Source organism: Gracilinanus agilis, chromosome 2 (genome assembly GCF_016433145.1).
Source record: "Gracilinanus agilis isolate LMUSP501 chromosome 2, AgileGrace, whole genome shotgun sequence".
NCBI classification, from domain to species: Eukaryota; Metazoa; Chordata; class Mammalia; order Didelphimorphia; family Didelphidae; genus Gracilinanus; species Gracilinanus agilis.
The window spans coordinates 488,730,438-488,741,817 of record NC_058131.1 but is presented as its reverse complement, the minus strand read 5'-3'; the positions used below and the strand labels follow the sequence as shown (position 1 = coordinate 488,741,817).

The window sequence follows — 11,380 nt, the reverse complement described above, 5'->3', positions numbered from 1 at the left end:
ATATATATATATATATATATATATATATATATATATATATATATATATATTATAGTCTAAAGAAAGGAAGGCCCTGAAGGAAAAAAGTAGAAATTCTGAATAAAATTAGGTTTTTCTAAGTCTCCCTTTCCACCAAAAAATAAACTTGGGAGGAGGAATTTCTTCTCCCCCCCTTATTGCACACACTTCCCCCCCCCCATTTTTCCCCTCTAGGAATAATATACATGGGGATTCTATGCCTCTGTATTAGCCATAGAAGTATATTGGATGTTAGACTTCCCAAATGGAAGAATTACATGTGCTTTAAGAAGGAGGTGCATATTAAAGAACTTTTTATTGACAGAATTTTACACATTCTAAAAAGTAGCATGGCCAACTAATTTTTTTCCCCAATGCAGTAAGCATTTATTAATTGTTTAGTATGGACAAAACACTGGGTTGAGTTTTGGGGATAGAAAAGCAAAATAAAAAACAAGCCTTGACTTCAAGAAGCTTATATTATGTGGGGGGGCTGCAATTTATGCACAGATAAGTAAATACAAAGTATATTCAAAAGAAGATCATAAACTTGGAACTGGAAAGGATAGTAGAGGTCATCTAATCCAAACCACTTACAGATGGGGAAAAAGGTCCCATGAGTTAAGTGATTCTCCCAAGCTCCCAGAGTCAACCACTTCTCCTGGCCTCTTAAAATAAGTGGATAGTGAGAGTCTTTTAAATCTTTTTGAAAGATTTTTTTCTCTATTCCCCAACTTTCCTCCAATTATTATTGATTTTCAAGAGAACCAGGACTAAATAAATATAAAACAAATACAAAGCAAAATGATGGAAACTTTGAATTTGCCCACTGATAAAAAAAAAAGTTGATTGAGTAGGTAGAGTTGGACAACAAAGAAAAGATAGACTGTTGAAGTAATTGTAATCACAAGCATACTTAAACTATTATATATCTATAATATATTGAATGCCATTCCTGAATCATATCATCATGTGATTTCTGTCCCTTTTACCAGATCCTACAATAAATGGCACAAATATGGTCTTTTAAGTAAAACCATTCTTCCTAACTTTATTTCTTTAATTTGCCAGGTATAAAGTCAAAGCAGAATTCAACCTTAAATTTCAAAAACAAGTAATAAGTTTATGGATTTGTAAGAGGAAATTTGAAATTTTATTCAGGAACCCATTGCTAACTGGATTAGCAATATTATTAGCTATAGTAGATTAGCAAGGGGCAGCTGGGTAGCTCAGTGGATTGAGAGTCAGGCCTAGAGACGGGAGGTTCCAGCCACAGACACTTCCCAGCTGTGTGACCCTGGGCAAGTCACTTGACCCCCATTGCCTACCCTTACCACTCTTCCACCAATGAGCCAATACACAGAAGTTAAGGGTTAAAAAAAAAGATCTTGTATAGTAGATTAGCAAGCAGATATTGTTGAAAATTAAATTTATTGTAACTGAAGGCATTTTCTGTTGACATTCTAATCAACTTTAAATTATTTAGTTTTATATTCTTAAAAACATGATGTGTATTATTTTTAAAAAACCATGTAACCATTACTTAATCATAACACACTGTTTGAGGTTTCCTAAGCCATATTGAGAACTGTCAAATCATCTGTGAAACTTTTTGAGGTAGTGAATAAGAAGAGAGATTATTTAGTAAATTCAATAATTTTTATACTAAAAAAAAACACAAACATCTATTTTGAACCATGTCTGGGTTGCCTTTAAAATTATTTTTGTTAATCTTTACCTTCCATTTTAGAATCAATGGTTCCAAGGCAGAATTGCTAAAAAGGGGAAGGCATTTGGGGATTAGGTACTTCCCAAGAGTCACACAGATAGGAAGTGGCTGAAGTCACATTTGAATCGAGGACCTTCTCTCTCTAGGCCTGGTTATCAATACACTGAGCCACCTAACCTAGGTACACCAGGATTTCCATTTTAATTAGTCTTTTCCTAAGGAATAGCAATCTACTAATTCTTGGTAAAGTTTAAAAGTTTAGAGGCAAAATGAAGCCTTAAGTGTTCTGAATCTTTCAAAATTGTCATTTCCTATGAAAGTGTGTATACCTTGGAGATTTGTTTCAGCCATTATTGAATACATAATAAATGACTGGTTCAGCCTACATAGGATGATAAGGCAAGATTGCACACAGATGCACTATATGTAAGATCCCCTTTGACAACATCTAGAAATTCCCTTGAGACACCATACAAATTTATTGCAAAGCAGTCAAATGTGATGTCACACAAATAACTAATGAAATAGCAGTTATTTTATGAAAATGAAAGTCAGTTTGGGATTGGAGAAAGAGAAGCACAGCATTCAAGTATAAACAATAAGGTAAAATAGTTTAAAATATGACTGTTTTATCCATGGTTTTCTTGATTTAGTTGTAAATTTTAGCCATGCACACATACATGTATATTGAGAGGAGGCATGTATATAATTGTTCTCTGACTTGTAGCTTTTGAAGTTAGATAGGAGGGGGAAAAATAAAACACAGAGAAAGAACTGTTAACAATTTCTTTTTAATGAAGCTAGGAGAAACCATTCTCTCCATACCATTAGGAAGACCAGAGAGACAGTTTTCTGTGCTCCAAAATACTAACGATTCTTTGTTGTATCTTTCAGTGCCAGAATGGATTTGGGCCAATCGAACTTTTAAAAAGAATAAACTTAATGAACTTATAGAATGTCATTTCTGATCATCATTAGTCTTTTGCCCAATGCTGTCATTTGGGACCCTATTTGCTCTCATTTTAGACCTAATTTTAGTAAGTGGTTTTGTAGTTTCTTAGCCTTTAGAATATTAGAAGGAAGTTAAAAAAGGAAGAGACCAGCTATAGGTAGACATTCTAACAGCTGACAGTAACAAACAAACAAACAAAAACAATGCTAAAAGTCAACAGAACTCACATATTCTAATAGTTTGGTCCCATTTAATATAGTGGTAAATATACCGCAGTGTGCCTGGAGGAAATCACTCCCCTAGACCTCTTCATCAATTAATGTATATTTCATTGTTTAGTGGGAATTATTGCCTCAAGTATGGGTTCCACTAGGTAACCTCTGAGGATTTTTCTTCTAATGATCTAATTTTTCTTTTGTTTTTATTCCCTTTCCCCTATGATCAAATAAATCTGATTAAATAGGTAGACATTCATACCTCCAAAGATTTTTTTTAGTATGTTGAAAGGGGGAAAAATGGAATGGATTTAGACTTTCCTGAAGGGAATACACACACACACACACACACACACACACACACACACACATTATTTGTATCTCAACTTGCTTAAAACCTAGACCCCAGATCTTTCCTTCTCCTTTGAATCTAGGGTTTTCCTTTGGAAAATCATCAATTTACTAAAGGGCAAGAACATATCCTAGGTCTGATTTGTAAATATTAGTTGACCCTGGGAAAAAATTATGTCCATAACTATTGAAAACATCCCTTTCGTATTGTCTTTTTAGACAGTTTTTATTATTTCTATCAAAACCATAGTTAATCTCTTTGAAGAGTTGTATGTTGCCAGAGCTGATCAGCCACATTACAATGATATCATTGGGAATGTATGAATTAAAATTTATATAATAAAATATATAAATGTTATAATAAATAAAATAAATATATAAATAAAAATGTATAAGAATGAAGTTTGTTCCGATGCCTCTCATTTGCTATCTGAGCTATAGACACCTTAAAAGTTCACACTTCCCCTTGTATTTATGTCTGATTGTCAGTAGCTAATAAACACTTGGTAAATCCTGGGATTTTGCCTTTGCTTGACAAATCTAAAAGCTAAGGCTTTTTCTCCATTGAACATTTTCCTTTGGAACATCTCCCTTGAATAATTACAATATACTGCCTTGAATAATTACAAATAGGGCCCCTGTGTACTATATTTAGCACATTTATAACATGCATACATGTTACATATATCCACAATGTATACATATTTACATGCACATGTACTTCTAAATGAAAAAGTAATGATATGGAAGAATTTCTTCAGCAAATGTAAACACTGAAACTCTGTGGGAGGATCACTAGATTTGTATTGAAGGATATGGGTTTTAGTCTTACTGCTCATAACAAATGTGATCTTGGGCAAATCACTTAAACTCTCTGGGTCTCTGTAAAGTGAAGAGATTATTACAAATCCCTTCCATCTCCATATCTTATGCTTCCTATGAGATCAGCTGTAAATTATTCATTTGAGTCAATGCTTAGTTGTCTCTAGTGACAGCTAATTTGAATATAATTTGTTTTTTTCTTCTCTTATCTTTAACACATTTAAAATACTTCTAAATGAAAAAAGGAAATTAAATAAATTTTTAATTGGAATGAATGAAGTTTTTTAATTATACATTATGCTTTATTTGCAGGACCGTGTATGTGCTTTAGAAAGGGTAAGTATGGAGCATTTTCCTTCTTTCTGTTTGAATTATTCCTGCTTCATAATACAGCTTTCAGAGTACTGACAAAAAGGAGAAGATCAGGAAAATATTTCTAAAGCCTCACCCAAGCAGCAATGGGAAAAAGTGAGCTAGATTTTAACTGAAAGGTATGTTGATACTGACTCATAAATTTGAGCACATTATGAGAGTTAAGTCATCTTAGGATTAATTATGTTGAAGTTTAAGTATTAAACTATAGAAGATCTAATCAGTATGCATTTAAATCATAAAGAGTCTCTTTCACATATCCATGCATCTTATAACTTCCAAAAGAGCTTGGTTGAATGGAAAATGAGATCAGATTTCACTGTAAAGTTAGAAGATCAAGTTCTCAGCATTCATTTTTCAAGTAGTTTTTACTACAGGTACCCAAAGAAGGGCGCCAGGGGAAAATCACACATAAGCAAAACTGGTAGGTTATAGAACTGTCATTCAAAAATGTGTTTTATAATTTTAAAAAATCAAACATTGGGGTATTGTTTTCTTAAAGTAAAACAAAGCTAGTGATCCTAACAGTCTATTTTTCAATATTAATATTGCATGCATGTAATGTAAAAAGAGAAATATGGAATAGTATGCAAGTAGCAAAGTTAGTCTCAATTAAAAGTGGATGAGAAATTTTGATAGCTATTAATTAGATCTGATCTTGACTCATGCATTGAATTTGTGATAAACCTTTGGGGGATATTCTAGCTTTTTATTTAATATGGTTCTTGAAAGCATTGGTACTCTTCCATATATATTTCTTTTAAGATTAGGGAGTATCATACTCAGCTTTTAAGAATTGAGTTGTTCTTAAAAACAAAAATAAAAATTATTTAAAAGGTATGGTTTATAACTTAACATTTGCATGATAACAACATGTTGTCCCTAAACAGAAACCAAGATCAATCAACCAATTCATGTTAAGGTTTTGATATTCTCCTGTTTGCCTTTCTTGCTTCCCAGTCATTGCTAGGGTTAAGTGGGATTTTAAATTCTTATTCTTAAGGCTTTCCCTTAGAAATTATTAATACCTCAAATTGTAACCACGAGAAAAATAAAGTTGTATAAATGGATTAGCTTTTTTATCATGATCATTTGGTTAAGATATGTTTATAAGATATTTTAATTAACAATGATGATCATGAAGCAGATGCATAAAAATTAAAATGCTTAGTAATTATTTTAATGCTCAAGCATTAGGAAATCATTTGCCTTTGTATGCTATAATAATGAACATATGTAATGTATTTAGCATTATATTCAACTTGTATGATCAACATTTTACAGCCTCTAGAATCACAGATTCACAAGTGTTCTCATTAGGTTCTTGCATTCATTCTTTGAACTCTGGTTACACTCCAGATTTAAAAAATGTTATTACTTTTTTTTTTAAATTTTTTAAACCCTTAACTTCTGTGTATTGATTTATAGGTGGAAGATTGGTAAGGATAGGCAATGGGGGTCAAGTGACTTGCCCAGGGTCACACAGCTGGGAAGTGGCTGAGGCCGGATTCGAACCTAGGACCTCCCGTCTCTAGGCCTGGCTCTCAATTCACTGAGCTACCCAGCTACCCCCTGTTATTACTTTTTTTAAAAAGTTCATTGGTCAAACCAAAATTGAGGGAATTAAAAATTCAGAATCTTTAGTAATGAAATCTAGAATTTAAGCCACCTGTTCTTTTGAAATAGCATCCCATTGAGATCACTCATTTGATCCTGTAAGGACAATGAAATAACAGTCTCAAAAAGCAAGATCCTCTTCTCCACATAAGCTAACCAGTGATTCCCAAAGTGGGCGCCACCGCCCTCTGGTGGGTGCTGCAGCAATACAGGGGAGCGGTGATGGCCACAGGTGCATTTGGGAGTGGTGAATAACTGTAAGGGCGAGGTGATAGTATGTAACAGGGGGCGCTAAGTAATATTTTTTTTCTGGAAAGGGGGCGGTAGGCCAAAAAAGTTTGGGAACCACTGAGCTAAACTTTATTTGGGTCATTGCTATAATCATTGATGCTTAGGTCAACTCAGAAATGGACTATTATAATGCATTTTACCTAGAAAAAAATGAGTCATAGTTGGTACAGGTTCAATAGCTGGATTGACATTCACCAGGTACAGAGTAAAGAGTACTGACTTTAGAATTGAAGGACCTAGGTTCAAAATCTGCCTCTGCCTCTTATTTACCTCATATATATGACACTGGCCAAATCACTTAAGTTCCCTTGCTCTTAATTTCTCATCTGCAAAATGAGGGAATTGGACTAGGTGACCTCTGAGATCCTTTCTATCTCTAAGTCTGTGATCCTATATATCTGTCATCTAGTTACTATATTACTTATGAAGTTCCTTTCAGACCCAGATGTGTGTTCTCAGTTCTCTAGTCAATGTAGCAAGTGTGTGTGTGTGTGTGTGTGTGTGTGTTGTCTTGAGTTTTATGAATATGTACATATATATTATTTGGTATGAGATATATGCAATACATATATAAGTGTGTGTGCATATATATGTATCAATAATATCAATCAACAGGTATTTATTGAATGCCTACTACATGTTTGTATCCCCAATATCTAGGTACTGTTTCAGTTGCTAGAGATACAATCATAAGGAATGAAGTAATTCCTACTTGCGAGAACACTTATCTTCTAATGGAACAAACTTAGAGAATTTAGAGATAAATATCATGTGATGTCTGCCATAGCTAGGTGGCATAGTGGATAGAACACTGGACCTAGAGTCAGGAAGATCTGAGTTCCATTATGGCCTCATAATGTGTTTTCCAGAGCAAGTCTTTTAGCTTTTATCTCCTCAGTTTCTTCTGTTGAAAAAAGGTGATTACAATAGCACCTACCTTAAGAAGTTGTTGTGAAGATCAAATGTGCTAATATTTGTAAGGCTCTTAAGAAAGAGCTTAGCTCATAACAGGTGCTTAATAGTTTTTTTCTCCTTTTCCACACATCAAAAGGATTTGAATACTTATTTTTAAAGTTCTAAGTTTAACTTCTGGAACCGTCACAAATTAGAAACTCCCAGCAAGAAATCTCCTGAAATCAAACCATATATATAATCTGTTTTCTTCATTCAAGCTAGTTATAACTGGAATAGGAAACTTCCTGTTTGAAGGCCCTTAGACCATGGAATATTATTACTGGAAATAGATCAAACAGATATTTATTGGATACTATGATAGATCTTGAGTAGGAATACAAAGAATTAGAAGAAAAAAAACTTGGCCTCAAAGAGCTATCAGATTAATGGAGGAAACCAAAAACATATTAAAAAACCTAACTATTAAGTAGTATGTGATAAATGCCAAATGAATGATGCAAATAATAAATGTTGATAGTAGGCGAGAAGAGAAAAAGAGCATCTGGGGCTTGAGAGTGACCCAGAAGGCTTCAATGAAGAAATAGGATGCAATCTACTTAAGAAAGGATATGTTGGATTCACATAGGCAATTAGGAGGTGGGATTGGTGTGAACATTAGACCGAAGTGAAAATAATATAGGTTAGAGCACTTTTGACTAGAAAAGAGTAATTGTTAAACAATAATATCAATTCAGGTTTTTATATAGTATTTTCCTCACCTTAGCCCTCAGTTACTTCCACCATACAATCCCTCTGGTACTACTCACAAACTGCTGAACACACCTTGAGGAAGTCTCATAACTCTGTACATTACAAATTCACATCATCTAACCTCAGTTGGACCCTTACTGCAACAAGAAGGCCCTTATAGTTGTTCCCTAATTGATTCCCTATCCCATTTGTCTCAGAAGCTGTCCAAAATCTTCTCTATTCTTGATTTCCACTCCCCACTTTTCCTTTTCTCTCTCAGGTGAGGACTTTGCATCTTATTTTACTAAGAAATTTGAGGCCATTCAATGGAAGATCCCCCTGCTCTTATTCTCTATATCGCAAACCCTTATCTTCCTTTGCCCCTATTACTGACCTATAAAGAAGTGGTTCTTGTCCTTGCCAAAGCCAATCTCTCTAGAGGTAAGTCTGTTCCTATCCCTTTCTCTCTTCTCTAGCAGATTTCATCATCAATTTGTCTCCTTCCTACATCTCAAATCTTCAGCTTTTCTCTATCTTCTGATTCTTTCCTTGTTACTATCAAAATTCCCAATATTTTGACATCTTTTAAAAAACAACTATACTAGACTATAATATTCCTTCTCCCTCCCCAGCTACTATCTTATCTAGTTCCTCCCTTTCTCAACTAAACTCCTTGAAAAAAACTGCCTACTTTTACTGCTTCTGTGTTCTCTCTTCTCAATTACTCCTCAACTTTTTATTGTTTGTCTATTTTTCAACCTCATCTCTCAGCTGAAACTGCTTTCTCCAAAATTACCAGTGATTTCTTGATTGATAAATTAGATGGGCTTTTTTTCAGTCCTCACTTTTTTTTATCTGTCTGCTGCTTTTGACAATGTTTACTACCCTCTTCTCCTGGACAGCCTCTCTGCTCTTGCTTTTGGTGGCATTACTCTTTCCTTTTCCTCCGACCTATCTCATTGCTCCTTCTTGGTCTCATGCTAGCTCATGATCAGTGTCACATCCAAACGTGAGTATTCCCTCAGGTTCTCTCCTCGGCTTTCTTCTCTTCCTCTGGCATACGCTCACAGTAAATTATTCAATTCTCATGTGTTTAACTATCATCTCCATGCAGTTCACTCCAAAAGTTTCATACCAAACCTCTTTTATTCTCTTGATATTCAGACCAACATCATCAGTTGCACATTGAACACTTCAGACTGAATGCCGCAGAGGTATCTTAAATTCAACATGTACAAAACTGAACTTATCTTTTCTTCTAAATACTCTCTTTCAAACTTCCCTAAAGCATTACCATTCTTTTAGTCTCTCCATTATCCTTCCACCTGGGTTCTAGACTTCATTGCTTCTCATTTGGATTATTATTATTTTTTTAAATACTTATTTTCCATCTTAGAATCAATACTGTGTATTAGTTTCAAGGCTGAAGAGAGGTAAGGGCTAGGCAATGGGGGGTTAAGTGACTTGCCCAGGGTCACACATCTATGAAGTGTCTGAGGAAAGATTGAATTGAGGATCTCCCATCTCTAGACCTGTTTTTCAGTCCACTGAGACACCCAGCTGCTTAGGTTATTATTGCAGCAGCCTCTTGGTTGATTTTCATGACCCAAGTCTTTCACTACTCTAGGCCATGCTACATTTCTTAAAAAATAATGTGACTCCCATATTCAGTAAATTCCAGTGATGTCAGGGATCAAATATGAACCTATTTTGCTTAGTTTTTAAAGCCCCTCACAATACAATCCTTTCTTATTCCACCTTTTTATTTATCTTTTTATATTTTACTTTATACTTATATTGTATTTATCTATATCTATCCACGTCTCTATCAATATATCAGTCTATCTACACTTGTCAAAGAAGGGAGAAGAAATGTTATATAGTACTTCCTGTATGCCTCCACTGTGCAAATATAATCTCATTTGAGTAGTTCCATTCTATATTCTTGTATCTCTAAACTTAATATAGCTCAGACACATAGTAGATGCATAATAAGTCCTTGAAGATTACTAATTGGTTGAAAAATCTTGTTAAGTAGATATCACTAATGGCGCCATTTTACAGATGAGAAAATTGAGACTTAGAGACAGTAAGTGGTTTATGTAGGGATATGTCACATAGTAACTAGGTTCCATAGCTAGAAATGGGTGATAATTCTAGAAAGGACTAAGTTGGGTCCATATAATAATAACTGATATTTGTTTGATGTTTTATAGCTTACAGCCATTATGTAATTTGTTACTCATTATTGGCTATGTGTCTTTGGATATTATTAACCCCATTTTACCGATGAGGAAATTGAGGCTTACAAATGTTAAGTGACCCACCAGTGGTATCACACAGGTAATATCAAAGATAACATTCAAAACTAAGTCCTTCCAAGTTTAACACACTTTTCACCACCCCAATATGGACCCTTGAATAATGAGTGAATGGGGATGAATTGGATCTTTTAAAAGATGGAAAGCTATGGAATGTTCTTTAAGCAGAAAGGTAATATGAATAAAAGAGCTATTTTAGAAATACTACCTGGTGGTTGTATTCTCTGTGTGTTAGAGGACAAGAAGGTAGGTAGAAAGACCAGGTCACAGATATTAAAGTAGTCCAAGGATGAAGTGAGGGTCAGAAATAAACTGATAGGAAACACTTACTACATATGATATAAAGGAAGAATAAAAATAATTTGATTTTATTGTATGAATGATGGCAATGTTGATAGAATAGTGGAGTCAGTAAGAAATGCCAATTTTGCAGCAGTAAGAAATTGCAAAGAGGAATTGCTATATTTGGAAGTCTTAGTGAAGGTCTGACCATGCTGTTAAATAAAGTAGAGAGAAAAAAATGTCAAGGGACTTGAAGACAAGTAACTATGAAGTCAGAATGTCAGATGAATCATCAATATAAATGAAGAAGTCACCCAGGATAAATACGAGAGACAAAGTAGACAAGAAAGGAATCAACTAGGAGCCAATGCTGTTAAGTCATGAGGGATAGGGAGAGAATCAGTCATTTCATCAAGGTAGACAACACCCTATATGAGAAAACTCCTTCTTTCCGTTCATGTCAGCACATTCGCTGCAATCCCTAGTCTTAGGGAGTTCCCTAGAGTATAAGGATAAGTACAGGATAAGAGCCCTTCTCAGGGTCCACATACCCAACATGTGTTAAAGATGAGACAAGCTCAAGTCTTCCTGATTCTGAAGAGAGCCCTTTCTTTCTATGAAAAGAACCTTTGAGGTCAACTAGTCTAGCAACTAATGACACAGAAATGACTTTCATTACATGCTGGACACTGCTTGACTACTTCAATTTTGCACTAGGTAGCTGATTCCTTCTACAGCCCATTTAACTGATTAGACCACTCTGATT

At 34.5% G+C, this 11,380-nt stretch overlaps 1 protein-coding gene across 1 annotated transcript in view; it reads left to right on the top strand.

Annotated features, from left to right (window-relative positions):
* The window catches only part of CEP128 (centrosomal protein 128), a 499,758-nt gene that overhangs the window by 438,106 nt on the left and 50,272 nt on the right, over nucleotides 1-11,380 (top strand). The window contains exon 20 of the mRNA XM_044659982.1: nucleotides 4,400-4,423. Coding sequence (XP_044515917.1) covers nucleotides 4,400-4,423 — 24 coding nt within the window. The remainder of the gene's footprint in view (nucleotides 1-4,399; nucleotides 4,424-11,380) is intronic.